Source organism: Brassica napus, chromosome A7, assembly GCF_020379485.1.
Source record: "Brassica napus cultivar Da-Ae chromosome A7, Da-Ae, whole genome shotgun sequence".
In the NCBI taxonomy this organism is placed as follows: domain Eukaryota; kingdom Viridiplantae; phylum Streptophyta; class Magnoliopsida; order Brassicales; family Brassicaceae; genus Brassica; species Brassica napus.
Window position 1 is genome coordinate 27589567 of NC_063440.1, and position 27973 is coordinate 27617539.

A 27973-nucleotide genomic window follows, 5' to 3' on the forward strand; every position below is an offset into this window, starting at 1 on the left:
AAAATTTTACTGCTATATTTTTTGAGAAAAAAAAATCTAATTTTATTATATTCCAATTATGCTCTATAAAATTCCAAGTTGTAAAAATAAAGTTTTACTAGATTTTGACCCGCGCTTAGAAAGCGCGGGTTTTTTGGATTATATTATAATACAAAGTCTTATTATATCGAAAATACAATTTTTAACGGTTATATAATCTATGAATTAGTTTATTTGATATTTTATATGTACACTTTTACGTAAATTTCTTTTACGCATGAAAATTATATCCGGATAAAAAAAAACCGAACCGACCCAGAAATATAGGTTTAGTTCAGGTCCAGAGAAGATAACCTATTTGGGATTTTTTTGGACCCGCATGTCTTTGTTTGAGTCCGGGTCCTATCCTAGACCCGATCATAAATATGTTGTGTTTATTAGGTATATTTGGATATTTCGAATATGTTTCCAGCATTATGGATATTTTTTTTAGATTTTTGGTTTACGATTATAGTTTTTGATTTCAGGTATTTGGATAAAATTTTGGGTATTTTCAGTTCAGTGACAGATTTTGAATAAGATTTTGAATTTTTAGGTATTTGAATTTTTTTGGCTATTTGTTTGGAGTTTCAAGTACTTGTGTTTCAAATATTTTTCAGATTTTTTAGATATTTCGAATTTTCTTAGGATCCTAAATACCCGAACAAATGTGGACCCACTACGTCCATATCGGGTCCAACAACCTTTTGATATAGATTTTTAATGTTATTGTACAAAAACATGGTTGATGAAATATTTTTAGAAAACTCATTTTTAAATATGAAAATATCTATCAAACTATAGACGGTTGAAAGTTTAGTATATAATATGAGATTTTAGTAGGAAAGTTTATATATGATATGATTACGTTATTATAAAAGAAAGAAGAAGTTAGAATGTACACATATATGTCGTGTAACTTCTCTTGCTTTAAATCATATATTATATGATAAAAATGATAATATAAAACATTAGTTTTAATGCTTTTATGATTAAAAGTTAAAATGGTAAATATAGTAATAGTAATGATTAAGATGTAGGAGTGATATTTGAATAAATAAAGGAATTGAATAAATTATTGTTAGAGAAATACATGGTAACATATTGTTAGTCTAAGTTTAAGGTAAGACCAACAAATAATGAGTTAAATGAAAATGTCCAAACAACTTTATATGTAGATTTTTTAAGACTCCTTTCCTTTTAATAATATTGATTTGGCAGTGAGAAAAACCTAAAACGTCATTATATTTTGGCTTCTGAAAATTTATAAACAAAGTATGAAACCTTTTTTAAGAAAACGTACAAACAAATTCTCTATAGTATTCAAATCTATAGCTTTAAATAATAAAAAATTTGCAATCTTAATACTACAGTTAAAAAAAAGTTGAAGATTTTCTCAATTAGACCCATAATCTAAAACTTGGTTTGGATCTTAGGTTTTTATAAATCGAAAGTCTAACACTTTATGGCAATTTATAATCTAGAATTGAGCAAAACTTTATGGTTTCAACATCCCTGAAAACTATAAAGTAAACTCGATATTTTAAAATGTCAGCAAATTGTTACAGTATATCCTTTTTTTGGTAAAATAAATTGCTTTTCTCCAAAAGCTTAATTAATCATATATAATTTTTTAATATGTCGACGTTAGATAAGTTAACAGAATAAGTTGATTGGGCCACATGAGAGACCACGACGAGGACCTTTACGTACGTCAGCGTATAACTTTTAATTCATGGGCATCATCTGACTCACCGCATAAACACTAACCTGTTATTAACGTGATTATTATCTTACACTATACGGTTTATATATTCCTTTTATATTATTTAAAAAATCTGATTACGTGACTCGCGTCAACGTGTGTGAGTGGAGCATACAGCGCAGAAGAAATTCCATTCCAGATTAATAAGATTTAGATCGTCAATTAAAATACTATACAATAAATCATCGAATATTTTACAAAGGCTGCAACTTGTAAAGTGCTTAGAAATTATTTTCTCATAGATTCGAAGTTAGGAAATGTAATAAACTATAGATATGCTTTTCGTGGTCGCATGGATCACTTTTCGCTAAACTTTTTTATTTGATTTTCTTAATCAACATTTTGTATGTGGCTTTTTTGTTGTAGTTGTGGTCGTCGACAATTTTTTTTTGCTTTAAGTCCACTGTTTTTAAAGTTGAGAGAGTTAAGAAACGACCACTGGCCAGTGGTTTCGTCGTAGTTACATAAACAGTTTTTAGAAAATAGACAACTTTTATTTTTCAAACAATGATAATTGTTTTCTGGTTTCAACTTTGGATGGGCAAAATGTTATTTTAATAATGATCAGAGTAAATCTGTAATTTAATCTGGAGAAAAATAACGACCAGAGTAAAAGAAGTTAATTATTTGGTTTTCTTTTAGTTCAGATTTTGCCCTTGGAAAACGCTTTAAGTGTTTGAAAATTATTTTTGATAAATGATGTTTTGATATGCAATCATTAGGTTCTGTCAAAATGAATTTGGTTTGAATTTAAGGAAATTGTCCTGAATTTATTATTTTATTTAGTTAATTTCTTCAGCCTTTTTGTTTTGACTCTTATTTAAAATTGAGTTTTGTATTATTTGGATATATATTGATATAACTACGTGACAGAGAAATTCTGGTATGGCAAGTTGTGGCCTTTTTTGTTTTTGACTCCTATTTAAAATTGAGTTTTAATTTGTATTATGTGGACTAATATGTTATAACTATGCGATAGAGAGATAATATATGTCATTACAAACTGATTTTATAAACCCAAATTCAAATACAATCACCACCAATAGCTGTGGAGACTGCATACCACGCGCTAAAAAGGATAAAAACGATTAGATAATGGTCACTGTTTGTAGTATGATCTTTCCATGCACGTAGTGTTAGCTTTTACATTATTACTCTAGTTCTTACAACTTTATTTCGCTTCCTTTTCTACCAAAAACAAAAAAAAAAAACAAAAAGATGATATTGCTTGCCAGCTTCTGACGATTTTTTATCAGACAGATCATCCACAAGCACTACGAACTAAATCAAATGTAAATTGATTTGAGATTCTTATATAGGGTTACCTAACTCACTAGTCTAAAACGCTTGAGCATAGCATGAGAACAAATATAGTTTCGCCACTAATAGGAAGAAAACACACTTAATACTGAGTGGTCTGGCGAATAATTCTGGCAGGCGAACATTTTCCGCTTTTATTGCAAATTCGGTTGAGCCAATTACACTTATTAGCTTATAAGATATTTGGTGTGTCGAATCTTATCACATTTTTACAGCTGTGTGTGTGTGTTTTTAATACAATACAGTAATTTAATTTGCAGTTTTGATGTCAAAAAGGTAATTTTCTAATAGGATAATAGCTTATGAATTAATAGATATTAGATACATATTTATTGGGATTATTTAAGATATAATTACAAATAATTATTTCATCAAACTAAGGAAAATATACATTAAATCAACTAACATACTAATTAACTTGACTGAGGTCACCTCCCTAATTTCTATATAGTTCTGCCATTGGATATGACAGAGTGGTATATATGTCCATGCACACACAAATTAGATCGAGTTTGTAGTTTTTTTTTTTTTTAATAGGAGGTTCAAAGGTGATCCATAATCCGCATGTGGTTTCCGTTTGTCTAAAGGCCCGTAATCCGCATGTGGTTTTCGATTGCCAACCATCTAATCTCCCTGGCCCGAAATCAGCCGGTACTAATACCCATTACCCAAGGACCCGACACCAACGCCGCGATAACTTTAAACTTGGGGAGGACGTAAAGTATTCCGTGGCCACAGGGAATATTCGAACCCGGGTCCGTATTGGTGTGTTAACTACCTCAAGACCACTAGCCAACCATCATGTGGTTAAGTTTGTAGTTATCTTTCTCGCGCAAAAAAAAAATAAAAAATTGCATAGTATGTAAAGCCACATATAATTTATTTTTCTTTCTTAGGAAGTATCATGTGTACTCTTGTACAATCATCCACCATAGTTTGTCTGTATTATGCTTGGTGATTTTCTTACCTTAGAACATTATTTATTGTTTGTCGCATTCAAACCATATATGTTATAGTATATATATTTGGACAAGCTATAAGAGATGTCTTAGGTTGTTCAATTAAAGATCACGTACAGTAGCTTACTAAATATGGCCATATCAGAGACAATCACGTGAAATTGGATTTTGCGAGGTCAGATTCATAGGTTCGGTTCGCCACTACTATACGTGGTACCACCACTATCACACCAAATAAAACACGTGGAGTATAACCGGTCCGGTACGATTTCAAAACAAACCCCACTTCAAGATCAGATTCTAGACCGGACAATCTTTAAAGGACTGCCCACTCGATTCTGAGGATCTGATCCTACTAGGGATTGTTCCTTATAGGCGAGACGCTGGGACCGAGTTTGATCCGACTAGTACCGGCTAGGAGTGTAGGACTGGACACGGTACGTGCCTATTTTCACGTTTTGAATTATTATGTTTTCGGTACACCAAATTACCAATATTATGCGTATGTTATCTGAAAAAATAGATATCCAACAAACGTTTATGGGCTGATATGTTCTCAAAATCTAAAATGTATATAAATTACATTGAATCAATATCCAAACTCAAATATTTGAATACACGAATAAGCTGGTTTTTAAAGTGTTAATTCGAACTTGAATTTATCAGTTCTCAAAATGCTCATACATGTGGAAGTTCTTTACCCTAGTGATTATAAGTTTTAAAGTGTCTACACCTTGAATTATCAAAAGAATATAACTTCTGATTTATGGATACAAAGTTCATCAAAGACATTCGTCTTGACCTGAAAATGTTATGGAGAATCATGTTTGTCATGGGTATGTGCATGTAAAAGTTAGAGGTTGAAAAGAGACCATAATGCATGGTTATAGTTCACAGTTTGGGAAAAGTCATAACCTTCTAGTAAAAAAACATGATTTTTTTTTATTTTATAAAAAAACATGAATTCATATAGATGTATGGAGGGTGGATAATAAGAAGACAGATGGTTAAGAATATAGTTGGGCCGATTTTTCAGTTAGGCCAGTTTGGTAGAATGTGTTAGGCCCAAATAGTTTTTGGCGTATCTTTGAAGAGCCTCTAAAGCAAGCAGAGGGTCTACGGAGGTCTCTCAATCAACATCTTCTTCATTTCTTAGACGTGGTTTGCCACAAGTCCGGTGGGCGCGGCGCCGACGATTAGAGAGAGAGATAAAAGAGTGACGAAGAGATAATCAGAAAGCTTTATATATATATATATAGAGAGAGAGAGAGAAAAATAAAGAGATTGAGTTCAAGGAGAATGGCGATCAGGAAGCTTCTGCTTCTATTGAAACCGATTGATCCGTACCCATTTCTTCAGTCAGGAGGTGTCTCGCTCATCAAGAACCCTCAGGTATTACTCTCCTCACTGCGGTTCATATAGATTTTTGGAAATTCTATAGCCAGATCATGCCTTTTTCGTTTCGCATAGAAGGTGTTCGACGAAATTCCCAAGAGAATAAGGTCAAAACGTTTGATAATTTCATGAAAAGAAACTCTTTTTTTGTGTGGGTGTTCCTAGTTTATGTAAAAGTAGAAATCTTTCTGCTTCCTTCATACCCGCATTGCGAAAAGTTTCCATTTTTATCTGTGGGCATTGAACTCCTCTGTTAATGGTGCGATATGTCAATCTGAAGACTAGATGAGTAGCAATGTAACTGTGTTATCTTCAGTGTTTACTCATTCATACGTGTGCAAATTAGTTACTAATAAAGGATTAGCCTTTGGTTTCGTATGCGCCTGGAAACTATCTTTGTTATTGTTGTGGTATGCTTGTCATGGCTTCTTACATTGTTATGGACTCAGTTTTTGTGGTTGTTGTTGGTTGTTTAGGTTCTTAAGTATCTAGAAAGCAGGTGCAAAGTACACAGGAATGCTATCAACGTTTGTCAGGATATACTTAATAAGAAGCCGGTTGAATGGAAACCCATTTCACGCAATGACGTATCGAATCCCATTCGTGATGTTGATATGGTCATCACCGTTGGTGGAGACGGCACCCTCTTGCACGCCAGTCATTTCTTAGACGATTCTGTTCCTGTTCTTGGAGTCAATTCTGACCCAACACAAGCTCTCGAGGTCTTTTAGCTTTGAGTTTTCCCATATTACCTGATAGCAATTAGTTTTTTAGTAAATGATGTGAAAGGAAGCTAAGTGTTTTGTTTTAACCATAGGTGGAAGAGCTGAGCGATCAGTTTGACGCTAGTAGAAGCACTGGTCATCTTTGTGCCGCAACAGTTGAGAACTTTGAACAGGTGAGTTTGATCCTTAGAACACTCAATGCCTATGCAAATTTGGTTTTAAACAGTCAGCTACTTGTTCACAGGTACTGGATGACATTTTGTATGGCAGAATAGTTCCTTCGAAAGTATCGAGAATATCAGTGAAGTTAAACACAGAGCCTCTTCTCTCACACGCACTTAATGACGTTTTGATCGCACACCCATGCCCTGCAGCGGTTTCAAGGTTCTCGTTCAAGTAAGAAGTTCTTAGAATGAAAAATTAATTAAGTTTGCTTGATCCAACACTATGAACAAATCTTTCTTACAATGTTCACAGGATAAAGAGCAAAGATGGCTACACCAGTCAAAAGACAGTGAACTGCCGCTCGAGCGGCCTAAGAGTCTGCACAGCAGCTGGCTCAACTGCAGCAATGCTGTCAGCAGGTGGGTTCGTGATGCCAATGTTGTCTCGTGATCTCCAGTTTATGGTTAGAGAGCCCATCTCTCCCGGTTCAAGGGCCACTCTAATGCATTCATCCTTCAAACCGGATCAGTCCATGGATGTTAACTGGTACTCAGACCACGGCACCATCTACATGGACGGTTGTCAGGTTCGATACAACGTGCAGCTCGGTGATACGATCGAGATATCATCTGATGCGCCGGTCTTAAACGTGTCCTTGTCTCAAGGGTTTAGTCAGGTCAGATCAAGGTACTAGATTTGTTCATAAAAAGTTAAGAGTTGGTACATTGAGAGACACTTTGGACCCACTTTGTCTATAGATATGGATTCGTTGATTCTTTGATGCTTGAACAAGTTTTAATTGAAGTTGCTATCTTTCTTGAACCAAGAACGTGGATGTATATGATCCTCATGAATATAAATAAATGTTGAGAATTAGACGCATCACTTTTCTCGTGCAAATTGTTAATTTTGGAGAAATATCTTTTTCTAAATGGGACCTTATAATGATTGATTAATTATTTCTCTACGTGTATTAATATAATCTTGATGTTATATAATGTGATGTTTTGAATCAAAGAAAATTCAATTGATGCAGACATGGTTTACTAATTGACAGCTTGACTACAGCAGAGATGGTCTCCTGCAATTAAGACACATGTTATTAGACTCCTATGTGTATTCTTTTTTTTTTTTGTCAAACCCTATGTGTATTCTTATGGATCACTCATGTGAGCCTAAAAATATCCCCCTTGAGACCTTCTTATTTACTGTTTGACCCCACCACTTATAAATGGTGCACTTAGACCCTCTTCTTCTTCTTCATACTTTTGTATCGAAAAAGAAATCTTCCTAACCGCCACTATTTATTATTTTATTAATTTTAATGATATTTTCCACTAATGACTTATCTAGAATCCAAATGAACAGATAATTAGTCAGACAGAATTTTATTTTAAAATTCATTTTTTTTCTGAAAACAAAAGATCCTCCTTCAGACAAGAGTTGCTTAAACCATAAACCTCTCAAAGCTTTTGATCAAAAAAAAAAAAAACCTCTCAAAGCTTTGAGGAGACAGAACATGCTCCACTTCTTTCTCTTTCTTAATACTATTTTTCAACCATCACGTTTTCTCGAGATTTGAATCTTCTTTCGGATGAACTAAAGATTAAAAAAAAAAGGATGAAGATTCAGTGTAACGTGTGCGAGGCGGCGGAAGCGGCGGTGCTATGCTGCGCGGATGAAGCTGCGTTGTGTTGGGCTTGCGATGAGAAAGTTCACGCAGCTAATAAACTCGCCGGAAAACACCAGAGAGTCCCTCTCTCTGTCTCGTCCTCTTCCATACCCAAATGCGACATCTGTCAGGTCTGCTCATCATCTCTTTCTGATCTGATTTTTTTGAGCTTTTTTCTCCAAAAAGTTTCGATCTTTATAGGTTATACTGTTGATGACATTTCTTGATTCTATATTGTGTTTTTTTCTTTGAGAAAGTCTTAAACTTTATAGGTTTTAGAGAGGCCATGATCATGGTTTTGCTACTGTGTTTTGTTGACAGGAAGCTTCTGGATTCTTCTTCTGTCTGCAAGACAGAGCTTTGCTATGTAGGAAGTGTGATGTAGCAATCCACACTGTGAATCCTCATGTCTCAGCTCACCAGCGGTTTCTTCTCACTGGAATCAGAGTTGGTCTTGAGTGTACGGACACTGGTCCTTCTACAAAACCTTCACCATCCAATGATGACAAAACCAATGAGGCAAAGCAAGTTACTCTGCCAACATCTGAGCCTCAGAAGATGGACTTTGATCATCATCATCAGCAGGTTGTTTTACAGGAAACTAATGTCAGTGATCACATTTCGACGAAGCTTCCTTTTGCGAGCAGTGGATCAGCGGCTGGGAGCATTCCTCAGTGGCAAATAGAAGAGATTTTCAGATTAACTGACTTTGATCAGAGCTATGAGTACATGGAGATTAATGGATCATCTAAGGTAGTTTATCTAGTGTGTAACAAGTAAAGATTGTGATCATCTTTGTTTTGGTTTCGTATTATGTAAATCCATTTTTTGTTGCAGGCGGATACTAGTAGACGAGGAGATTCAGACAGCTCTTCGATGATGCGGTCTGGAGAAGATGGAGAAGATAGCAGTAACTGCTTGGGAGGTGAGACATCATGGGCTGTTCCACAGATTCATTCTCCACCAACAGCTTCTGGTCTGAACTGGCCTAAACATTTTAACCACCACTCAGCAGTGTTTGTTCCGGACATATCTTCTTCAACTCTTTACACCGGTTCATCTCCTAACCAAAGGATTGGGAAACGGCGGCGACGATTCTAACCAAGAACCGGCCTGTGTTGTCAAGGGATGTGAAACCATTAAAATGATTTGGAAACTTGTGCTGTTGTAGTTGGCTTGTGCCTCCATGTTGAATGTTCTTTGTTATACTAATGGAAAAACATGATTTTGAGTTAGACTATATACTACACTATGCAGAGTACATTACATTAAAAGTGGAGTAATCATCAAGTAGATCATTTGCTAAAATTCTAAATCCGTATTACAAAAAAGAACTAAAATGAGAAAACACAGGTCTTCTTGATCCAAATCTATAAAAAATGTTCATTTGCTGCTGGAACCAGGAGCAGCCCAGTGAGGTGGAAGACGGTCGGAAACAGGCAAACCAGTAGGAGTGGGCAAAGTTTTGACATTGATGTCAAGAGGATACAACCGATACTCAATGTCAAGCTCTCTGCAGATCTTGGCTATCTCTTCAACAAGTTGAGATCTTCGAGCCCATTTCTCTCCCATGTCTTGATGGTTCATTCTATGCGTTGGCCAGACCGCAATCCTCACGCTGTTTAGCGACTCCATGTCTTTGAATACTATCATTGGCGCTGGATACCAATGATCCTTCTTCCCCTCAATGTAACTATCACAGCAAATGAATGTCATAAGTATATAAGTATTCATGTATAGAACTTGTGTAATATGCAATGTACCTTGTGATTCTCTGCTTGATGAGCATGATTTTCTCAGCTGGAGTAGTAATGTGGATGGAGAATTCGATTCCATCTCCCATGTCTGGACTACGGTAATAGTTTCCAATGGATTTAGTCCAGAGGAGACTGTTCGGGTACACAACTTTTTGGTTGTCAAACCTCAAGAACACAGTTGTCAGTATGTTCATCTCTTCAACAACCATCTGGAGTAAAACACAAAGGAATCAATAAGAGAATAAAGTTTTGTTTACTGGTTTTGATTTAGTTTTACCTGGACTCCGTCAATCTCACATCTATCCCCTACATCAAAGGGGTGAATCACGAACAAGTAGATGATAGACTCGAACACTATCTTGCACATGTTTCCAAATATGAACGCTACAACCACGACTTGCGAGCTCATGACCACTAGGAACTTGGTGGAAGTGATGCCAAGTATGATAAGCCAGATGATGACTATGATGATCCCAACTACGATGTTCACCATCTTGTGAAGCCTGTTCACTGCTGTTTTTGTGTCGTTTAGTGTCAACGCAAGAGCTCTCCTCTCTCTGAAAGCATTCACCTGGAAGAACGTTTGGTTAGATTCATTAATGTTAAAGATTGTGAACTCATCATCCAAACTTACTTACCACCCAGTTTTTGAGAGATGATTTGCTGATCCGGTTCGTCTCAGTTGCTCCTTCAAAGAGACTTAACGTCTTCAAAGCTTCGTCTTCTGGCAGAAACCGTGATATGTCCTTCAGGTAGATGAACCTAAACAATCGCTAATGGTTAATATCTACAAAGTGATATGGTCAAGGGCCTTGGATGTTGATTTTACTTACTTCGATCCAGGCTTGGCGACATTGTGAAAGATCTTTCTAGCAGCAAGCTTAGCCTCAAACTCACTCCTAATCTGGTTTCCTTTATCATCCTCAAAGTTCGGATCCTGCAGCTGCTCATCCAAAGTAGTCAACGACCCATGCCTTATTATATTCATCAGCCTCTTCATCTTCCACGCCGAAACATTCTTAGTATTCAGCTTATGCAAGCTATCAATCGTAATCCCTTTCTTATCTCCACCTCCCTCATCGAGAACGCGAGATATCAGCAACGGGCTCTTCTCAACCGCCGTCACCGTAGGACTCTTCTGAGCCTCAACACCACCACCACCAGGGTTCTGAAACTTCTTAACCTCAACGCTGATCCTCTCTTCCTCCTCCTCGTTCCTCTGAATCTCAATCAAAGGAGGACCAGACAACGTCTCAATCACGTACTGAGTAAACAAAGACTCCTGAATCCTATCGAAGTAAGTACTCATATGAAACGAAGACGCCAGAACTTTCACCAGCAACGTCTTCACAAGCCATAACAAGAACCCAACCAACAAACAAACAATAATCTTCGTCACTTTACGAAGCGCCTTAGTATTAGCAGCTTCAGCTACTTTCTCATCAAACAAGAAGTGCCACGCAAGCAACACGAGCCCTAACCATAAGCAATTCATCACAGCCTTTCTAACACCGTAAACAAAATACAAAACCCTCTTCCTCAAAAGGAAGTTTCTCTCCACAAAGAAAACAACAATCTTCACAATCCAGCTGGAAACCAACCTCCCGCAGATCAACACCAACACCATCGTCTCCCACTTCCAGAGATGAAGCTCCCATATTACCTTGTCGCGCAAGAAACGTATCGAGAGCGTGCAAGCCAACGCGGCGATGATCAGAATCAAACTCAGCCACTCCAACACAATCCATAAACTGAGCTTATCCTTCCGATACTCTTCAGGTAGATCCTCCTCCGCGAAGGGATCGTCTTCTTCCTCCTCCCCTCCTTGATTCCTAGGGCTTTTCCCGAAGAAACCTGATTTCATCTGCCCTGACCTCGGAATCCTCCCCGATTTCATCTCCGTCGGAGGAGGCAGCGGAGGCTTCGGCGTCGGCGGATCGGAGAGGCGTGACCTAGTTCTCATCTTGAGTAAGTTCGTGGAGCTTCTCTGAGTCGGAGCGGCGGCGGCTCCGCTACACTTGACGACGACTTCTCCGTCGCGGCTGTTGTTGTTGTTGTTAGCTCTCGCCGACGCCGGAGATTCGGAGACGGGAGTTAAGCCTTTGGACTGATTCTGAAGCTCGTCCATGCTCAGGTCCATGTCGAGGGAAATCTCGCCGGAGGCTTGCTGTTTGTGGAGGAACTGACCGATGAGCTTCGTCGGAGGATCCTCGCCGCCGCGGCGGAACTCGAACGGCTCGTTGTCTTTGCCTTCCTCGGAGGCCGCGGCGGAGGATCTCTCGCCTTCGCCGGGGTTAATGCCTTTGTGGAGGTTGCCGTGGCCGTCGGTCCAGAAATCGTAACTTCCGTCTCTCCATATCTTGCCGGAAGTCTCTCCGGAGGCTCCATTGGTGGTGGTTGCGTTATCGGGATGATCGTTGATTTTGAGGATGACTTCTCGCCGGTCAGTCGAATCAACGGCCATGATTTAATCCAGCGAGTTTGGGTTACGCGTATACTACTCCAGAGGGATTACGAAGAAAACACTTTTGGGTAACTGTGAAAGCTTAAAGAAGAGAAAACGCTTTTTTATTTTTTTCAGATCATAGCTGGTCATATAGACTGATAGAAGTAATAATAATAATAAAGGAAATTAAATTGATGTTATTTAAGAAGGTATGACGCGTGGCGACCAATCGCTAGCACACAACAAGAACGTCATCATCACTTTGAATTTTGGACGACACACATCTTCTCTCTGTCTCTTGATTTTCTTCACCAAACTTTGCGAAGTTCGAGAAGAACTTGATTTTTTATTACACTCGCTATATAAGTTAGTTTTAGTAATTTTCTATAGTAAAAATCAGTTAGTATATTTTATTTGATTCTACCGAATATTTATAAAATTTAATAGTTTCCATCTTTGGTCGGTCTGGAATGTACATTCGTCATATCATATGCATGATGAATCACCGAGAACGATCGATACTGTGAGTATTTAATAGTGTCATTAAGTTCAAAAAGTGGTTCATTAAAAATTTTAAGAGAAAAGTTCCAGAAACCAGAAAGTTACAAACGGAGTCTGCACAAGCGAGTATGTGAGGTAAGCTGGAGATTTGACTTGGAGGTAGAAAAAGTTAGATTTGCGGTGGTACTATTCACGCGTTTGGCAAGCGCGTGTGGTAATGTCATCTGTGTATTGGATGTCACGGCCCATGGGCCATTGTCGTATCTTAATTATGGACCACCGGTTCGTAGAATCAACGCAAAGTAAAAATGGTCTTCCGTGTTTCTTTCTATAACTCTCTCGAGTGTAACGGTTTAGTATCGCTACTACATCACAGTCAATGCTTATGATTTTCTCTCTAGAGTCTTCTTCTACATTTGAAAGTTGGTCACCAGAAACGTTATCTTTTTATGTAACGTAATAGACATTATGCACCAATATGGCAAAAAGAGAGATGGGTAAGTAAGTAGGTCGTCGGAAAACGACAAAAAGAAATGTGTTCTAGAGAATCACGACTCTTCTTTGTTCATTTTTGTTTACCAACGTCTCTTGTCTTCATTAGTCTTGTCTTTTTGTTACAGTTGTTTTCATAAAAAATGAATTTATTAGCGTGTTTATAACCAATAAAGTTTTCCGGATTTGAGTCTCCTCTTTCATCTACTGGAGAATCTATCAGAGGCGAATCGAGTTTAAAATGTTGTGGGACTATTGTTACATAACAGAGTGTATTTACACATCATAGAACAAATGCGATTGCTCAAATCTATTATCCAGAAAGAACAGTTAATCTAAACCCTTACTGAGACCCCCCCCATGAGACCACTGTGTCAGGTTTTACTTGACCCAGTTCTGGAGTATAAACTGCTGCATCAATATCGCCACGATGCTTCCCAAGCTTATGTTTATCACGTTGACTACATCATTGTTTAGCTACAAAAAAAAATAGCACCACAATAAGACAAAATACAGCCAATGGAGAGAACATCAACAAGACAAGAACTCAAAAAAGTCTTATAAAATGGAATCTGTTTATCCACTTAAACCAGTTAATCTATCAGTCTTGCTATCATTTTCTTTCGTTGAGTATAAACAACACAGAGCGAGAGCTATTAAAGGAAGTTTAGTGAGCATATACCCATTTGAATCCTTCTTTGTCTTGAAAAGATGCACCTATTATGCTTTCTCCAAGGTTGGCAATCTGGGAAGCTAGTACACACACAGCTGCTTCTGGAGGAGTTATCTGTTCTCAGAAGACCAAAAAGGGTAAAAAGAAAACTTGCAATTATACACTGATTCTCGGTAAAATGTTCAATGAATATAAGATAAGGAGTTGAAACTCTGTAATCAGACAACTATATATATCAGCTAGTATCTTACTACCAGTGCAGTCAGGTTTATGGTTTCTCTACTTCATCTAGCAAAATAACATAGAAACTTTCACATTCCTCAACCACAATATAAACTAACGTCTAGTAGTACCTGACCCAGGAAACATCCAACAGAGGCAAGAAAAAATGATGCTAAAAGCCCAGCCAATGTTCCTTCAACACTCATAGCTCCCTCGGTTCCTCTTGGTACTATCTTAAATGTTGTGGCTAAATACCTGCAAGCTTTCACCAGTTAGTAACAGGTTGAAATGCATGCAGAACATTCAAGCTGTGCCATCGCAAGTTACTTGTTCCAAGTAACAACAAACCGTTACAGCAGATGTGATAGTTGAATAGCAGTAGCAGACTCACGTAGTTTTTCCAAAAGCTTTCCCTATCTCGCTGGAGACGGTGTCGGAGACTTTAGTGCAGAAACTGGAAACGAAACCAAGGCGGAAAAGCTGAGAAAAAGCTGATCCTCCCACTTGATATATTGAAAGAAAAGCGCAGACACAACCAGCAGCACTTGAACCAATCACACTGCGTGGTCCTCTTCTACCTTTTTTCTTCTCGGCTACACCTTGTGCTTCCTTCTCAGACATCTTAACCTTTGTCGCCGCTGTTCCCTGTCACATTGTAAATCATCTAAACCAACTTAGTGTTTCTCTTTCCAGCTCTCTATCCGTGAAACACGAGGCTAAAATCTAAAGCTTTAAGGAAATTTACAGAGTAGAGACGAATCATCTTAATGTTGAGCATGATCAGACGACCTAGCTCCTTAATCTCAAGTTTCAGTCTATGGAGACAGTACACTGACTACTACAAAAGCTCTAGAAGGACGTCCAAACGTTTCCAATACTTCGATACATTTTCTTCAACTATGCCTTTGAAACCTGATTCAAAAACCCTATACGACCTAGCTCCTTAATCTCAATACATTCTCAAAGTCTCCAACCCTTCACGTTCTCAAAACCGATAGTAAAGATTCAAGATTATGCATTTGAAACCTGATTCACAATCCCTACACGACCTAGCTCCATAATCTCAAGTTTCATTCAACAGAGACAAAACATTGCCTATTACAAAAGCTCTCCCTACAAGAATCTCCAACGTCTCATGCACTTCAAAACCAATAATAAAGACTCCGCCTTTGAGCATGATCAGAGGACTTAGCTCCTTAATCTCAGGTTTCAATCAACAGAGACAATACACTGCCTATTAACAAAAGCTCTCACTACAGGATGATCAGCGTCACTTCAATAAAGAGTAAAGACTCTGCCTTTGAAACCCTAATTCACAATCCCTACGCAGCTAAGACACTATACGATCAAGTTACATTAACAAGTGCACTTACCAAAACAAAATAAGCAGCGACTAAGAGGAACCCAGCAGACCCATAAGCCCTCCAAGTCAAAGTCCCGAGCAAGAACGCCGCGGCGATCCCGGAAGCCGACAATCCGGTGACGAGAAGCGGCGACCCGAGAACGAATATCAACACATTGTTAGCCACCGCGGACTTCCAAGTAGGCGACGTCGTTTGGATCAGGTTCATCGCCTCAGTCACCACTCCCTGCATCGATGCCGCAGCCATAATAGCACCGCCGGATCTGTTCACCGTCGGCGATAGAGATGATCCCAAATTACGGTGTAAAAATCGGCAGGATCCGGCGAACGGAGACGGAGAAGAAAGGCCCGAGAATCTGAGAGGTGAAAGGGATGTAGAATTTAAGAGTGGAGTTGACGAAATCGAAGCCATGATATTCACACTTTGCTTGCTCGAGAAGACCTCAGCAAAAAAAAATAAAGGAAAAATAAATAAAAAAGCGGTTTGAGTCGGATCCGGAGCTCCGAATGAGTCGGATCATGAACCCGGTTTATATTTATCTTTCCAGTCCTGGAAATGATTTTATTTACAGTTATTGCCACCACTGTTATTATTAACTGAAGAAACCCAATCTTATCCGAGAAATCAAAAGAGCAGCAGAGGAGAGGAGATAGAACACACAAACATGGCGGTTCTCTGTTCGTCTTCAACGGTTATACTCCCTTCTTCGGTGAAACCCTCCGGAAGTAACAGAAGGTCTCCGTTTCTAGGCTTCTCTCTAACTGCCATCTCGAAACTGTCGGCACGAGTCGGCATTTACGCGAACACGAAGAGGGGATTGCAGGTGAAGTGCGAAGCTGAGCAGGAGACTGCTACTTCTCTTGTTCCGGCGAATCAACGGTGGATGTTCGACGAAGAGGAAGCTAATGGCCCTGTAAGAATCTTTGTATAGTGCATCAGATAAGCTAATGGATTTGAAAAATTGATGTCTTGATTCGTAAAGTGTGGAGCTTTTGCTTATTTACTTAGTGTTTGAGAATGGGGTATGTTAAAGTTACAGACTTTGAAGTGTAGCTTTTGGTTTTTTACAGGACATTTGGAACACGACATGGTACCCAAAGGCTTCAGACCATGTGAACACGGACAAGCCTTGGTACGTTGTCGATGCAACTGACAAGATTCTCGGTAGATTGGCGTCAACCATTGCTAACCACATCCGTGGGAAGAACCTTGCCTCCTACACTCCCAGTGTCGACATGGGAGCCTTTGTGATTGTGGTATGAGAAATGAGAAACAAGACTTGTTGTTGAAGCACTTTGTTTTTTGTTTTTTTTTCATGTAACTTATGTTTGCTTCTTTTGTGTATTTGGTTAAAGGTGAATGCTGAGAAAGTAGCTGTGTCTGGAAAGAAGAGGAACCAGAAGCTGTACAGGAGGCATTCAGGGCGACCTGGCGGTATGACGGTTGAAACATTTGATCAGTTGCAGCAGAGGATTCCAGAGAGAATCATTGAGCATGCTGTTCGTGGAATGCTTCCAAAGGGACGGGTTAGATATACATAATAATCCTTGTGGCGATATTTGTATAATCTGACTACTAGTTTTCACACTTACTCACTCTCATATGGTTTGATCGTTTTGCGGCAGCTTGGGAGAGCTCTGTTCAATCACCTGAAGGTGTACAAAGGCCCAGACCATCCTCATGAGGCACAGAAGCCGCTTGATCTGCCCATCAGGGACAAGAGAATACAGCTGCAGAAATAGAAACTCCATGGAACATCTCTACTAAGCTCGCCATTATCGCCAAGCGCATAGAGTTTTTTTCTTCTTGAGTTTCTCTGTAGTTTCCTCATCTCAAAACCAGAGGAGACTTTGCAGATTGTTGTTTCCATTGCTTGCTTCTGTCAACTCTATGCTTTTTAAAGCTTTGTAATGTGAGATATCTTTTATTTAGTTTTTGCTGCTAACTATCTTCCTCAGAAACAAGTTTAAACTCCAAAACACCATAAGCAACACCTCCACTGCTAACTCTCTAAACAAATTTTCTCAATAAGGTCACACTATATGCAAGAAAACTTTTTCATTTTCCTCAGTTGAAGAAAGATGAAAACAAATAATAGAAAATAATAGTCACCTATGTTTTAGTTTATGGAAAATTTGAGTTCACTAGATCAAAGTCTACAACCATTGTTGGCAACTTGGCATTGTACCAAAGTTTTTGAGATAAATAATTTTTTTACATTTTTTTCAAAAAAAAAAAAGAAAACAAAAAATAAAGAAATAGCAAGTGGATATATATGGGCTAATGGGCCAAACAAACTCGCTGCCGCAGGCCCACATCGTCGAAGATTCTCTCTCTCTCTTAAAAGCACCGCGAAAGATGTGGCGGGAAAGACCAGCCATCGCCTCGAAGAAAAACCTCCCAAATCTGAGAAAAAATAACAAATCAAAGAGAAGAGAAGAGGAACGATGACACACACCGAAACCCTAAACATCCTCGACGAACTCGAGTCTCTCGTCTCCGATCAGCTTCAAGTGGTAACTACCGACTATTTCTCAATCCATTCCTCGATTCCTCAATGTTACCGATTACAATTTCACTGGGTTCCAAAACTTGTCAAAATCGTTTCTCTATCTTTGCATCGGCGTATATATATGGTTTAATTGCTTAATTTCGAAGCTTCTATCTGTAGTTTGCTGTTCATTAGTGGGGGTTAGGGCTTTACCATTGAACTAATCTGGTTCAGAGATTCAGGAGGTGTTATTTAAAATTGACTGATTAAGGTTTTAATAATTGATTATGTCATGTCAAATTGAGCGGTTAGGGGTTATAATGAATGCTGATTAGTTCAATTTCTTCAGGTATCTTACAAATGGCTGAGTCGAAATTTCTCTATTTCATCAAAAACTGCCAAGAGGTACTACATTGTTGACTTCACTAGATTTTGGCTACTTAAAGATCTGTTTTTTTTTTAATCTATTGGCCGTGACTCTTCTTGTTATTAGCTTGCTTATGGAATTCGTCGAGAAAAATGGGAAAGGAGTTGAAGTTGTTTATATTGTGTCTGGGTGGCTAAAGAACACACCTTCTGATCATTGCACAAGGCTTGTATCTAGTTCCAAACTTGCAGGTTACATTCATTGCACATAGTTCTCTTGAATTTTGTAGCTTTATCCTTCTTGTTTCCACCTTTTCTGATAAGCTACTAAACTTTATCTGTGAATGTAAAATACCTGATGATTTGAGACTTCCCTGTCATTGCTTTTGTGCAGAGGTGGAGAAAGAGTTCAATGGAACTCATTCAGTTTCTATATACAGTGTTCAAGCTAGTATTCCGATGGAGCCAGCAGCTATATGGAACAGTGAGTTTGTGCAAGCAGAAGAACTCTTCAGGGAGCCTTCTGCCGCTGATAATTGCTTGAGAGACAACAGGTACACACACCCTTTTGTTATTACGTGAATACCTTCCAGTACTGTTGACTCGGCCTTGTCACTGAAACTGGAGATGTATGTTTTTTTTGGTACCAGGTTTTGTGGCATCTCTAATTCTTTTGTTAAGCGTAATATAGAGGGAGCTACTGCAAATGTTACAGCCCCGGGAACTGAAAGCGTGAGAACTACAGTGCCTTCAATCCCTAAGGTTAAAAATGAAACTGTTACTACTGCTCCAGCTCAAAAACAGCCTGCGAAATCCTCCGATGATAAAGAAAAGCCCCTTCCTGTGCCCGCTAGTAAAAAGAACGGTCAAGCCCAAAAGAGCGTTACTGGAACAGGGGGTTCGTTGAAAAATATGTGGGGCCGTGTGCCTGTGAAAGCAGAAGATGAATCTGCAACAATAGAGGTCAAAAAACAGGATAACTCAGGTTTACTTTCTTTCTAATCTATTCACTCCAGTTTCTCTTTTTTCAAAGTTTTATATAAGTGGAGTTTGCAATTATTCCGGCCTTAGGTATCTGTTTTAGTTAGTATTGTTCCTCTTTGAAATGTTCTGTAATTGGTGCAGAAGCTCAAAAGCCTTCTCACGATGTCAAGAGCAAGGGAGGCAGCGATGATGAGGCCCCAGATGTCAGTATCAGGAACAGAAAAAGGAAGGTGATATTTGATTTTTCTGACGAAGAGTGTGAAGATGTTATCAGCTTAGCATCTCCTAGCAGTCCTAAGATTAATCCGGGTCCAGATAGCGAAGAAACCAAAGATTCAGGTCCGGAAAATCCTGATAAACGTGTATCTGGAGAGACCAAAACAGATGAACCAGAGGTCAGAGAAGAAGAAGACTGTCAAAAAACTGCTTCTGCTGATACTTCCGGTGTCAGAAAAGAAGAGAAACCTATGGCTTCTGCAGCTGGAGTTAATCCCTCAAAGGGAAGAGTGACTAATGCTCCTAGTTCACCGAAAAGGAAAAAAGTGTTGAAGACGCGGATTGATGAGCGTGGGAGAGAAGGTATACTCACATGCTTAAGCATCTAATATCTCGTTTTCAATAATATCTCTTTCCGCCAAGAGTTGGCTAAGTGCGAGTTCTGACATGTATCTCTTTTGATTGCATATGTAGTAACTGAGGTAGTCTGGGAGGATACAGAAACAAACGCAAAGAAGAAAGAAGAAGACAGTGATACAAGTAAGAAGTTAAATGATGGCAAAAGCGCAAACGCTGCTGTTAACAGGTATGTTTCTGAGGATGACATAGCCAATGTGTAATAAGATCAATATAACTTTCTTGAATCCAGTGGAAACAATGCTAAAGCATCCGAGTTCCATTGTTTCAGGGCTGTTGTTCAGAAGAAGAGCCCGGCCATGGGAGCTGCAAACGCAGGAGGAAAAACAGGAAGCAAGAAAGGAGGGAACGTGAAAGATCCAAAGCAAGGGAACATTATGTCTTTCTTCAAGAAGAAAGTCTAAATAAAAACTCTTTTGTTTGTATTTCTCAAGAACTTGGTGTCATCTGATTGTATGCTTGAATTCGTTTCTGCATTAAAAAAAAAACTCTGAACCAGTTCTTTAATTTGGAGACCTCCATTTCTGAGTTCCGAGTCATCGTTAGCATATACACCTGTCGTCATATTGGGCTCGTTTAAAGCCCAATAAGAAATTACACGTCAGTAGTTGTAATAAATGGGCCAACTCTAACAGCCAAGGAAAGCCCAATACGAAAATACCACATAAATGAATTGATTTGACATGCAAAAAAAAATGAAAAGAAGCTAAACCATTCGTTCATCGACGTTGCGAAAATTTTATCATCAGAGAAATGTGGAGACCGCTCCTACTACTCTCGCTGTTGTTTTGTAACGATCTCACTGTCGCTAAAGCTACCGCGTCGACTCAGCTGATTCTCCTCCCGAGTCAACACGGAGATCGTACGTGCTCAGCTCCGGATCCGAACCTGAACGACAAGCCGATCATCGGGATTCTGACTCATCCTGGCGTCGGCACATTTGACGCTCCTCATGATCACTCTCTGAGCTACTACGAGAAGAACGTATCGTATATCGCAGCTTCGTACGTGAAGTTCGCTGAGACGGGTGGAGCTCGTGTGATCCCGCTCATCTACAACGAGCCTCAAGAAAGGCTGTTTCAGGTCGCTCTCTCATCTACCTCTCTCTTGAACCGGATCATTAACCAACAGTGATCACTAGTTCCACTTGAGCTTGCCTGCTTCATTATTGATACCTGTATAATTCCATTTTAATTGTATGACTCAAAATAGTATTAGTTAGCCGTAATCTTATTGTGTTTTTTGTAATTTAACTGTAATATGAAAATCGTTTTCAGTTGCAGAAAATATATTTTTTTTTTATCTCTTGACGTAGCTAATCTGGTGAATCAGGTTGTTGTTTCTCTTATTGCAGTTATTATTAACAGTCTACTTTGGATTAATTTCCAAAACTAATTCATCTTATTGAAATAATTACTTTGTGGAACCACTAGAAGCTAGAACTGGTCAATGGTGTGATATTCACTGGTGGCTGGGCTAAAGAAGGATTGTATTTTGATATAGTCCAAAAGATCTTCGGTGTAAGCTCTCATCCTTCAACATCTCAGCAGAGCTTTTTTCTTTTCTTTTCCTTTGACCTCTCTTGTTTGTGTTGTACTCTGTTTTTCACAGAAAGTTCTAGAGAAAAATGATGCCGGAGAGCATTTTCCTGTATACGCCATGTGCCTCGGATTCGAGATTTTGTCAATGATCATAAGTCAGGTGTCTCTTTTTGCCTTTCCAGCTTCTCAGAGCTATAACTTCCACGTCTGGTGATTTTAAGTGAAAATGCGTTGATTCATTGCTGCATATAGTTTACAGAAAGAGGTTCTTGAGCGGAGAGGGATCCTCTACTACATTTTCCGTTCTGAACTTCTAATGATTTATGTATTTTGATTAACAGAGTCGAGACATTCTTGAAAGGTTTAACTCAGTGTATTATGCATCAAGTCTCCAATTCATTGAGAATGTTAACATCGAAGGAACCGTTTTCCAAAGGTGCATTATAATAGCTTAAGCTTTCTTCTACTTTTCAGTGTTCCAAAGTACATATTATATATTAACTGTAATGTTTTCACATTTGCAGATTTTCTTCAGAGCTGTTGAAAAAAATCAGCACAGACTGTTTGGTTTTGCAAAACCATCAGGTTAGAATATTTTTACCTATACAGTTATACAATTTGTTCTTGCCATTTCTGATTTCTTGTTCTAGAATAATTTACCTACTGTCTGCTTTTACTGAAATGAAATATTGTTTCCAGTTTGGTATCTCACCAGAGAACTTTCTAGCCAACCCTTCTCTGTCTAGTTTCTTCAGTATCCTTACAACCAGCGCTGATAGAGACGGCAAGGTTAGTCAATTAAGATCTTCTTCCTATAAACAATATGATTATACAAATTCTAGAACCTGATTAGTTTTTTTTTTCTAGACTTATGTTTCAACTATTCGATCAAAAAGATACCCAGTGACTGCCTTCCAGTGGCATCCAGAGGTACTTATTATACCTCACCAATGAACTTTTCATTACTACTCTTCCCTAAGTTAAATGGTCTATTCACCGTCTTAGTAGTACACAGCTTTTTGATAAGAAAGATCCTTACAAATGAATACTCTTTATTAGAAAAATGCATTTGAGTGGGGATCATCTGAAATTCCACACTCTGAGGACGCAATCCAGGTGACTCAGCACGCTGCTAACTATCTAGTCAGGTAAATTTGATCTATTCAACGTAGATCCAGTAGCTCTGGCTTAAATTTTTTTTACCTGAATGTTGGTGCAGTGAAGCTAGAAAGTCACTCAACAGACCATCTTCTGAGAAAGTGCTAAGCAATCTCATCTACAACTACAAGCTAGTGTACTCTGGATACAAAGGGTAAAAGCCAACTAACTCCGCAATTGGACTCAGATTCTTCTTACACATTTTAAAAACGATTATATTTATTGAATCATCCTCTCGTTGATTTTGCAGGAGCGGTAACGACGAGGCTTACATTTTCACCTAGCTAGTTTTCCAAGATAAAAATCCCCTTTTATAGCAATAAGATTAAAAGAACAGAAAAGTATTATTACTAACAAAGAATAGTCTCTAAAAAGAGAAGATGGAAACACTTCCATCATAAGCTTGCTGAGCATGACGTCCTCTACACTTTCATAAGCCTCACGTCCTCTATATGATCTTGCAAAGTGAATATCTGAAAACCCATAAACGCTTCCATTCCTTGGATGTCGACTCTTACAATCTCGTCACTCCTCGTCACTCCAACGAACCGTACAAAGGTGCGTCCAACCACACTCTTCCACAGCTCAGGCAACTCGAACTTACGCTCCGACCATTCCCCCGTTTCAACATCTTCCAAAACGGGAGAGGATCTGAACTTTCTTCAGTCTTCGATAGTTTATTTGCGTCGGCGACGGCGACGGCGACGGGGAAAAGGTCCATGAAACCAGAGTGACGTATTGGGCCAAGAGAGCAAGCCCATGTAGCATTAAATAAGGGTCTGTAGTAATGAGATTAATGGGCCAGAGTACGAGGATCGCTTAAAATATAATTTAATAATAATCCGCAACACGTGGACGGTGGAGATTGGATTCGCGAATGATATGATCAAAAGCGTTGTTCAAATCATCTTCTCTCATTTGATTCTTCAGATCATCCTTCCTCTTCTCCTCTTGAGATGTGGAGATTCGTATGGTCACTGCTCCTACTCTTCGTCATGTGCAAAGATACCATCGTGATGGTGAAGTCTGCGGCGATTCTCCTTCCTAGTCAAACCGGAGTTGACGATTCTGTATGCTCCGCGCCGGATCCGAGCCTGAATTACAAGCCGGTTATCGGGATTCTGACCCATCCCGGAGACGGAGCGACGGGTAGGTTGAACAACGACACGAACGCGTCGTACATCGCAGCGTCGTATGTGAAATTGGCTGAAGCTGGTGGAGCTCGTGTGATTCCTCTCATCTATAACGAACCCGAAGAGCTTCTCTTTAAGGTTATTTTTTTAAGCTCTAATTAGGTTTTAAGAATTGAAAATCATATTTGGTGGTGGATTAACATTTTGGAGTTGTGCAGAAGCTTGAATTGGTGAATGGTGTGATTTTCACTGGTGGTTGGGCTAAAAAAGGATTGTATTTTGATGTGGTCAAAAAGATATTCACTGTAAGCTGTAAAAGTTTTGGTTGATTACTTTTGAGTGCTGTTTCATATATAGTTAGTTCTCCAGTATAATGACCTTGTTGATGTCTCTATGATCCATCCTCACAGAGAGCTTTGGAAAGAAATGATGGTGGAGAGCATTTTCCTGTGTATGCCATTTGTCTAGGATTCGAGCTGCTGACAATGATCATAAGCCAGGTGTTTGATTAATTAATGTGTGTTTTCTAAGCTATAAAGATGAATCCTTTTTGTAGTTGTAGATTATTTGAACTTAAGCTATCCCTTTCATGAATTTAGGATCTTCTACAATGTAGTACGGTTTGAGATCTGTGTGCTCCTTTTAAAATGCCTCTAATCGTTTGTCTTTGTAACAGAACACAGACATTTTTGAAAAAGTTGATGCCAAGAATGCTGCATCAAGTCTCCAGTTCGTTGAAAATGTTAGCACCCAAGGAACCGTATTCCAAAGGTTCGTACAGATTTTTCATGATGTATAAGTTCTAATAAGCCAAGTTTTACAAAATATTCATTGCAAATGTTTTACATTGCAGATTTCCCCCAGAGTTGTTGAAAAAACTCACTACAGACTGTTTGGTTATGCAAAACCATCAGGTTAGAACTTGCAACCTCTAATCTGGGGCACTGTATACTATGACTTCTCTATAGACATCAGTTTGACTTTAAATATGCGGTTGATTGTTGTTAGCATCTTACACTTTTGATCCATTCTGCGTAATTTTCTTGAAAAGTTATTACATTCCATCTCCTTTGCTGACATGAAAATGTTTCCCAGTTTGGTATCTCGCCAGAAAACTTTGAAGGAAATAGTGCTCTGTCTCGTTTCTTTAAGATCGTCACAACATGCCTTGATGGCAACCGCAAGGTATTGTTATGTTCCTGAGAACCCATAAAGATCTAAGATTCTAGATTCTGACCTCATAGAACCAAACTACTTTTATATTGTCAGGCTTATGTTTCAACCGTTCAATCGAAAACATATCCCGTAACCGGCTTCCAGTGGCATCCTGAGGTATATATATATACTCACAAGTTAATTTACATCTCTCGTTTAGTCCTTTCGCGCCTAGACTGAGCTATCACTGTGGTCCATTGCGACATTGCGTTGTCCTATAATTGTATGGTATATTGCTGTACAGCTTCTATAAAAGAAAAAGCTCCGTACAATACTCTGCAGAAAAATGCATTCGAGTGGGGATCATCCAAAATTCCACATTCCGAGGACGCGGTCCACGTCACTCAGCTCATTGCGAATTATCTAGTCGGGTTAGTTCTCTATTCCTTGTTTGATAAGAATTGAAAAGAGAGTGCATCAACTGTAATTGCTACATTAGGAAGGTAGTTAGCATTAGAATCAGCTTATTAAGAGTTAGTTAGATAATTTAAGTTGTTTCTCATGGATGGCACAAGAAAATTTGTAAATATGTGTGCAGTGAAGCTAGGAAGTCACAGAACCGACCATCTCCTGAGAAAGTGCTGAGCAATCTCATTTATAATTACAAGCCTACGTACTGTGGATACGAAGGGTAACGCCACTATGACAATCTTTACATAATTCTTACTTATTGTAGATGCTTTAACGTTTCTCTGGATCATCTAAATATGGTGGATTCTGCAGGAGAGGTTACGACGAGGTTTACATTTTCACACAACAACGATCCCTTCTCTGAGAAGAAGCATCCTCGAGTGTGACTGTTCGATTGAACCAGTGATGCTTCTTCAACTCTGTTAGTATCTGTGAACTTGTATGTAACTCATGATGTTTTTGGCTTGTATTTGTGAAGTGTATTCTTTACTTGAAACTTGAAAGGAATGTTGAAAAACAACCTCACCAACGTTGGTAAAGCTTGGTATATAACTACGTTGGGCTTAAACGTTTAATATATCTATGTGGTGGGCTCAATAAAGCCCAACAAAGCTTGGTAGATAATAACTGTTTGCCTGTCTTCCTCTCGGCAACCGACAAGAAAAGCTCTTGAGTTGCTAAAATTCCCGGTTCATCTCTAAAACCGGTATTCTTACTGTTCCTCTTCGGACAGTGCCCTCCCCAAAGCAAATCTTCTTCGATCTGTCTCTTAGACCTATCGTGTGGTCTCTTGTTACTAATCCGTAAGTTTTCTTCCTTTAAAATTTTTTTTTGTATCGATCTAGATCTTGTTAGGGAGGAGTTATGTAAAGAGAATGTGGGCGTAGTAGGTATCCGGTTTACACATCCTCAGGAATCAGAACTAGCTCTATATGCAAGTAGCTCCTCAAGTTCTTAGTTTCGATGTGTTAAGCTTCTTGTTATGATCTGTAGAAAAGTGAGGACTTTGAAGCTTGCATTTGTTTGGAAGAGGGATCAATGGGGAGGATAATGGAATGGGCAGCAAGATCTAATCACTTGGGAGGCGTTCCAAGGAAAGCTGTGATAACAGCTGTTGGTGCGTTTGCGAGAGCAGTTGCTAACCTTTGCAACAAGACCACAGTTCACAATGCAGATACTCTTATGACTCTTGTCCGCTCACGTCCACCTGGTGTTCCTCTCATCACTGTTAGTAATCACATGTCGACGTTAGTTCAAAGTTAAAACCTTTACATATCATATCTTTTTCTTGTTCGTTATCTGTTTCCCCACTCTTGTACTTTTGACATTGATCTAGTTGTGTGTTTGTTGTGATCAGTTTAGATGATCCAGTAATGTGGGGAGGGTTCAAGGGTCTTCTTTCCCTAGATCCAGAGCTGGCTCGATGGGTTCTTGCTGCAGAGGACATATGTTTCAAGAACCCTGTCTTCTCCTACATCTTCCGCACTGGTAAACTCCTCTGTTCAGGTGGAATGAAAGACTGTATTAGTTTTCCTAAGATTGTGAACGATTTCTTTTGAGCAGGCAAGTGTATACCTATAACTAGAGGTGGTGGAATCTACCAAGAACACATGAGTGAAGCTCTCGAGCGATTAAAAGATGGATCTTGGGTAAGTTAACCTTTGCACATTTGAAAACAAATACTGAGATTTTTTCTGACCTCTAACCTTTTTGGTTTTTATAATGACTAGTAGTTGCATACCTTCCCCGAGGGCAAGGTGTTTCAAGAAGATGTGCCTATAAGACGACTTAAATGGGGAACCGCAAGCCTCATCGCCCGTTGCCCTGTCACCCCAATCGTCTTGCCAATCATTCACCGTGGTTTTGACGAGGTAAACATGTCTTTAACTCTTCCATGTTCATGTCAAGAATAAGCCATAAACTTTTCATCCATTTTCCATTGTTCTAACCTCTTAGATGATGCCGGAGAAGTACTTATATGGAAGAAGACCACCGTTACCGCTGTGGAACAAGAACCTTCGAGTTGTGGTTGGTGAACCAATCGAGTTTGATGTTCCTATGATGGTTGAGACCGCTGTCTCTGCATCCTCCGGTCATGTAACAGCTCCTCCCCTTCAAGAAGCGAAATGGCCTGTTCTCTCTTCTGCTGGCCAAAAGCTAGACGAAACTGCTCAAAGATACCTCTACACAGCACTTTCAGAGAAGATTCAATCCTCACTGGAAACACTGAGACTCTTAGCCAAGCGGTTGTGACTTTCGCCTGAAGCTCCCGGTTTAGATACGCAATGGACCAATTGATAACCAATTATTTCCTTTATTTAATCTTTTTTGTAGCTGAGATATATCTTACATTCTACACATTGTAATAAGGATGAAAAATGTAACAACTTCAATTTAAACTAGGTGATAATCTGCGCGGAGCGAGGAAATTATTAATGTATTATAAATTTTAATATGTAGGTTTGGTATCGAATTGCTCCACTATTTATATCAACACATCACATAGGTTTTTTACTCTCCACGCCAAATTGAATAGACGATCACAATATTAATGCTCCTCTTTAATC

At 38.9% G+C, this 27973-nt stretch overlaps 9 protein-coding genes and 1 long non-coding RNA gene across 14 annotated transcripts; 7 read left to right on the forward strand and 3 right to left on the reverse strand.

Moving 5' to 3' along the window:
* The first annotated feature begins 5150 nt into the window (after positions 1 to 5150).
* Positions 5151 to 7169, forward strand: LOC106354689 (NADH kinase-like). Its single transcript, XM_013794692.3, has 5 exons — positions 5151 to 5454; positions 5934 to 6179; positions 6275 to 6355; positions 6427 to 6578; positions 6660 to 7169. The coding sequence occupies exons 1-5, from the start codon at positions 5362 to 5364 to the stop codon at positions 7039 to 7041; spliced, it is 954 nt and encodes a 317-aa protein (XP_013650146.2). The 5' UTR covers positions 5151 to 5361; the 3' UTR covers positions 7042 to 7169.
* Positions 7170 to 7317: 148 nt separating this feature from the next.
* On the reverse strand, positions 7318 to 8082 carry LOC125576396. Its single transcript, XR_007314762.1, has 2 exons — positions 7841 to 8082; positions 7318 to 7807 (listed from the first exon to the last, which is right to left on the reverse strand). It is a non-coding gene; the product is annotated as an uncharacterized LOC125576396 (long non-coding RNA).
* On the forward strand, positions 7795 to 9254 carry LOC106354688 (B-box zinc finger protein 22). Its single transcript, XM_013794691.3, has 3 exons — positions 7795 to 8150; positions 8341 to 8772; positions 8857 to 9254. Exons 1-3 carry the CDS (start codon positions 7968 to 7970, stop codon positions 9118 to 9120), a joined length of 879 nt encoding a protein of 292 aa, XP_013650145.2. The 5' UTR covers positions 7795 to 7967; the 3' UTR covers positions 9121 to 9254.
* A 28-nt stretch (positions 9255 to 9282) lies between these two features.
* On the reverse strand, positions 9283 to 12539 carry LOC106354687 (mechanosensitive ion channel protein 6-like). Its single transcript, XM_013794689.3, has 5 exons — positions 10610 to 12539; positions 10415 to 10538; positions 10054 to 10347; positions 9783 to 9985; positions 9283 to 9712 (listed from the first exon to the last, which is right to left on the reverse strand). Exons 1-5 carry the CDS (start codon positions 12238 to 12240, stop codon positions 9403 to 9405), a joined length of 2562 nt encoding a protein of 853 aa, XP_013650143.2. The 5' UTR covers positions 12241 to 12539; the 3' UTR covers positions 9283 to 9402.
* Positions 12540 to 13447: 908 nt separating this feature from the next.
* Positions 13448 to 15930, reverse strand: BNAA07G34270D (protein VTE6, chloroplastic). Its single transcript, XM_013794688.3, has 5 exons — positions 15484 to 15930; positions 14502 to 14755; positions 14242 to 14365; positions 13898 to 14002; positions 13448 to 13692 (listed from the first exon to the last, which is right to left on the reverse strand). Exons 1-5 carry the CDS (start codon positions 15883 to 15885, stop codon positions 13597 to 13599), a joined length of 981 nt encoding a protein of 326 aa, XP_013650142.2. The 5' UTR covers positions 15886 to 15930; the 3' UTR covers positions 13448 to 13596.
* Positions 15931 to 16042: 112 nt separating this feature from the next.
* On the forward strand, positions 16043 to 17405 carry LOC106354685 (50S ribosomal protein L13, chloroplastic). Its single transcript, XM_013794687.2, has 4 exons — positions 16043 to 16387; positions 16545 to 16730; positions 16830 to 17000; positions 17100 to 17405. The coding sequence occupies exons 1-4, from the start codon at positions 16139 to 16141 to the stop codon at positions 17214 to 17216; spliced, it is 723 nt and encodes a 240-aa protein (XP_013650141.1). The 5' UTR covers positions 16043 to 16138; the 3' UTR covers positions 17217 to 17405.
* A 426-nt stretch (positions 17406 to 17831) lies between these two features.
* On the forward strand, positions 17832 to 20455 carry LOC106354683 (neurofilament heavy polypeptide). 2 transcript variants are annotated; one of them, XM_013794686.3, is made up of 8 exons: positions 17832 to 17990; positions 18315 to 18370; positions 18459 to 18583; positions 18726 to 18885; positions 18982 to 19316; positions 19460 to 19894; positions 20006 to 20117; positions 20220 to 20455. In XM_013794686.3, the coding sequence occupies exons 1-8, from the start codon at positions 17922 to 17924 to the stop codon at positions 20350 to 20352; spliced, it is 1425 nt and encodes a 474-aa protein (XP_013650140.1). In that variant the 5' UTR covers positions 17832 to 17921; the 3' UTR covers positions 20353 to 20455. The 2 variants fall into 2 exon arrangements, with proteins under 2 accessions (XP_013650140.1, XP_013650139.1); XM_013794685.3 differs by having other exon boundaries at positions 17833 to 17990; positions 19457 to 19894.
* Positions 20456 to 20633: 178 nt separating this feature from the next.
* On the forward strand, positions 20634 to 23098 carry LOC106354681 (probable gamma-glutamyl hydrolase 3). Its single transcript, XM_013794682.3, has 10 exons — positions 20634 to 21031; positions 21382 to 21468; positions 21560 to 21649; positions 21831 to 21925; positions 22014 to 22074; positions 22189 to 22278; positions 22357 to 22419; positions 22549 to 22637; positions 22709 to 22801; positions 22898 to 23098. The coding sequence occupies exons 1-10, from the start codon at positions 20702 to 20704 to the stop codon at positions 22929 to 22931; spliced, it is 1032 nt and encodes a 343-aa protein (XP_013650136.2). The 5' UTR covers positions 20634 to 20701; the 3' UTR covers positions 22932 to 23098.
* Positions 23099 to 23339: 241 nt separating this feature from the next.
* Positions 23340 to 25981, forward strand: LOC106354680 (gamma-glutamyl hydrolase 2). Its single transcript, XM_013794681.3, has 10 exons — positions 23340 to 23918; positions 23999 to 24085; positions 24191 to 24280; positions 24457 to 24551; positions 24634 to 24694; positions 24876 to 24965; positions 25050 to 25112; positions 25278 to 25366; positions 25534 to 25626; positions 25719 to 25981. The coding sequence occupies exons 1-10, from the start codon at positions 23604 to 23606 to the stop codon at positions 25768 to 25770; spliced, it is 1035 nt and encodes a 344-aa protein (XP_013650135.2). The 5' UTR covers positions 23340 to 23603; the 3' UTR covers positions 25771 to 25981.
* On the forward strand, positions 25968 to 27861 carry LOC106354682 (N-acylphosphatidylethanolamine synthase). Of its 4 annotated transcripts, none has more exons than XM_048736393.1 (6): positions 25968 to 26209; positions 26400 to 26653; positions 26764 to 26894; positions 26970 to 27055; positions 27140 to 27277; positions 27363 to 27861. In XM_048736393.1, the coding sequence occupies exons 2-6, from the start codon at positions 26445 to 26447 to the stop codon at positions 27657 to 27659; spliced, it is 861 nt and encodes a 286-aa protein (XP_048592350.1). In that variant the 5' UTR covers positions 25968 to 26209; positions 26400 to 26444; the 3' UTR covers positions 27660 to 27861. The 4 variants fall into 4 exon arrangements, with proteins under 4 accessions (XP_048592350.1, XP_048592351.1, XP_022545014.2 ...); XM_048736394.1 differs by lacking the exon at positions 25968 to 26209 and adding an exon at positions 26280 to 26296 and having other exon boundaries at positions 27363 to 27805; XM_022689293.2 differs by lacking the exon at positions 25968 to 26209 and having other exon boundaries at positions 26400 to 26664; positions 27363 to 27805.
* The last annotated feature ends 112 nt before the right edge of the window (positions 27862 to 27973 follow it).

What these genes read in the sequence shown, in the direction of transcription:
- LOC106354689 (XM_013794692.3), top strand. Translation starts at nt 5,362, where the DNA reads ATGGCGATCAGGAAGCTTCTGCTTCTATTGAAACCGATTGATCCGTAC. An exon ending in ACCCAACACAAGCTCTCGAG is followed by an intron (nt 6,180 to 6,274) that starts GTCTTTTAGCTT and finishes TTTTAACCATAG; the next exon opens with GTGGAAGAGCTGAGCGATCA. An exon ending in GTTTCAAGGTTCTCGTTCAA is followed by an intron (nt 6,579 to 6,659) that starts GTAAGAAGTTCT and finishes CAATGTTCACAG; the next exon opens with GATAAAGAGCAAAGATGGCT.
- LOC106354688 (XM_013794691.3), top strand. Translation starts at nt 7,968, where the DNA reads ATGAAGATTCAGTGTAACGTGTGCGAGGCGGCGGAAGCGGCGGTGCTA. An exon ending in CCAAATGCGACATCTGTCAG is followed by an intron (nt 8,151 to 8,340) that starts GTCTGCTCATCA and finishes TTTTGTTGACAG; the next exon opens with GAAGCTTCTGGATTCTTCTT. An exon ending in AGATTAATGGATCATCTAAG is followed by an intron (nt 8,773 to 8,856) that starts GTAGTTTATCTA and finishes TTTTTGTTGCAG; the next exon opens with GCGGATACTAGTAGACGAGG.
- LOC106354687 (XM_013794689.3), bottom strand. Translation starts at nt 12,240, where the DNA reads ATGGCCGTTGATTCGACTGACCGGCGAGAAGTCATCCTCAAAATCAAC. An exon ending in CATCTCTCAAAAACTGGGTG is followed by an intron (nt 10,348 to 10,414) that starts GTAAGTAAGTTT and finishes ACGTTCTTCCAG; the next exon opens with GTGAATGCTTTCAGAGAGAG. An exon ending in ATCAAGCAGAGAATCACAAG is followed by an intron (nt 9,713 to 9,782) that starts GTACATTGCATA and finishes TTGCTGTGATAG; the next exon opens with TTACATTGAGGGGAAGAAGG.
- BNAA07G34270D (XM_013794688.3), bottom strand. Translation starts at nt 15,885, where the DNA reads ATGGCTTCGATTTCGTCAACTCCACTCTTAAATTCTACATCCCTTTCA. An exon ending in TTGGATGTTTCCTGGGTCAG is followed by an intron (nt 14,003 to 14,241) that starts GTACTACTAGAC and finishes TTCTGAGAACAG; the next exon opens with ATAACTCCTCCAGAAGCAGC. An exon ending in ACAAAGAAGGATTCAAATGG is followed by an intron (nt 13,693 to 13,897) that starts GTATATGCTCAC and finishes TTTTTTTTGTAG; the next exon opens with CTAAACAATGATGTAGTCAA.
- LOC106354685 (XM_013794687.2), top strand. Translation starts at nt 16,139, where the DNA reads ATGGCGGTTCTCTGTTCGTCTTCAACGGTTATACTCCCTTCTTCGGTG. An exon ending in TGGGAGCCTTTGTGATTGTG is followed by an intron (nt 16,731 to 16,829) that starts GTATGAGAAATG and finishes ATTTGGTTAAAG; the next exon opens with GTGAATGCTGAGAAAGTAGC. An exon ending in GAATGCTTCCAAAGGGACGG is followed by an intron (nt 17,001 to 17,099) that starts GTTAGATATACA and finishes GTTTTGCGGCAG; the next exon opens with CTTGGGAGAGCTCTGTTCAA.
- LOC106354683 (XM_013794685.3), top strand. Translation starts at nt 17,922, where the DNA reads ATGACACACACCGAAACCCTAAACATCCTCGACGAACTCGAGTCTCTC. An exon ending in TCTCCGATCAGCTTCAAGTG is followed by an intron (nt 17,991 to 18,314) that starts GTAACTACCGAC and finishes CAATTTCTTCAG; the next exon opens with GTATCTTACAAATGGCTGAG. An exon ending in GCAAACGCTGCTGTTAACAG is followed by an intron (nt 20,118 to 20,219) that starts GTATGTTTCTGA and finishes CCATTGTTTCAG; the next exon opens with GGCTGTTGTTCAGAAGAAGA.
- LOC106354681 (XM_013794682.3), top strand. Translation starts at nt 20,702, where the DNA reads ATGTGGAGACCGCTCCTACTACTCTCGCTGTTGTTTTGTAACGATCTC. An exon ending in TGTCAATGATCATAAGTCAG is followed by an intron (nt 21,650 to 21,830) that starts GTGTCTCTTTTT and finishes TTTGATTAACAG; the next exon opens with AGTCGAGACATTCTTGAAAG. An exon ending in GAAGGAACCGTTTTCCAAAG is followed by an intron (nt 21,926 to 22,013) that starts GTGCATTATAAT and finishes TCACATTTGCAG; the next exon opens with ATTTTCTTCAGAGCTGTTGA.
- LOC106354680 (XM_013794681.3), top strand. Translation starts at nt 23,604, where the DNA reads ATGTGGAGATTCGTATGGTCACTGCTCCTACTCTTCGTCATGTGCAAA. An exon ending in CCGAAGAGCTTCTCTTTAAG is followed by an intron (nt 23,919 to 23,998) that starts GTTATTTTTTTA and finishes GGAGTTGTGCAG; the next exon opens with AAGCTTGAATTGGTGAATGG. An exon ending in GCTTCCAGTGGCATCCTGAG is followed by an intron (nt 25,113 to 25,277) that starts GTATATATATAT and finishes AATACTCTGCAG; the next exon opens with AAAAATGCATTCGAGTGGGG.
- LOC106354682 (XM_048736393.1), top strand. Translation starts at nt 26,445, where the DNA reads ATGGGGAGGATAATGGAATGGGCAGCAAGATCTAATCACTTGGGAGGC. An exon ending in CTCCTACATCTTCCGCACTG is followed by an intron (nt 26,895 to 26,969) that starts GTAAACTCCTCT and finishes TCTTTTGAGCAG; the next exon opens with GCAAGTGTATACCTATAACT. An exon ending in GATTAAAAGATGGATCTTGG is followed by an intron (nt 27,056 to 27,139) that starts GTAAGTTAACCT and finishes AATGACTAGTAG; the next exon opens with TTGCATACCTTCCCCGAGGG.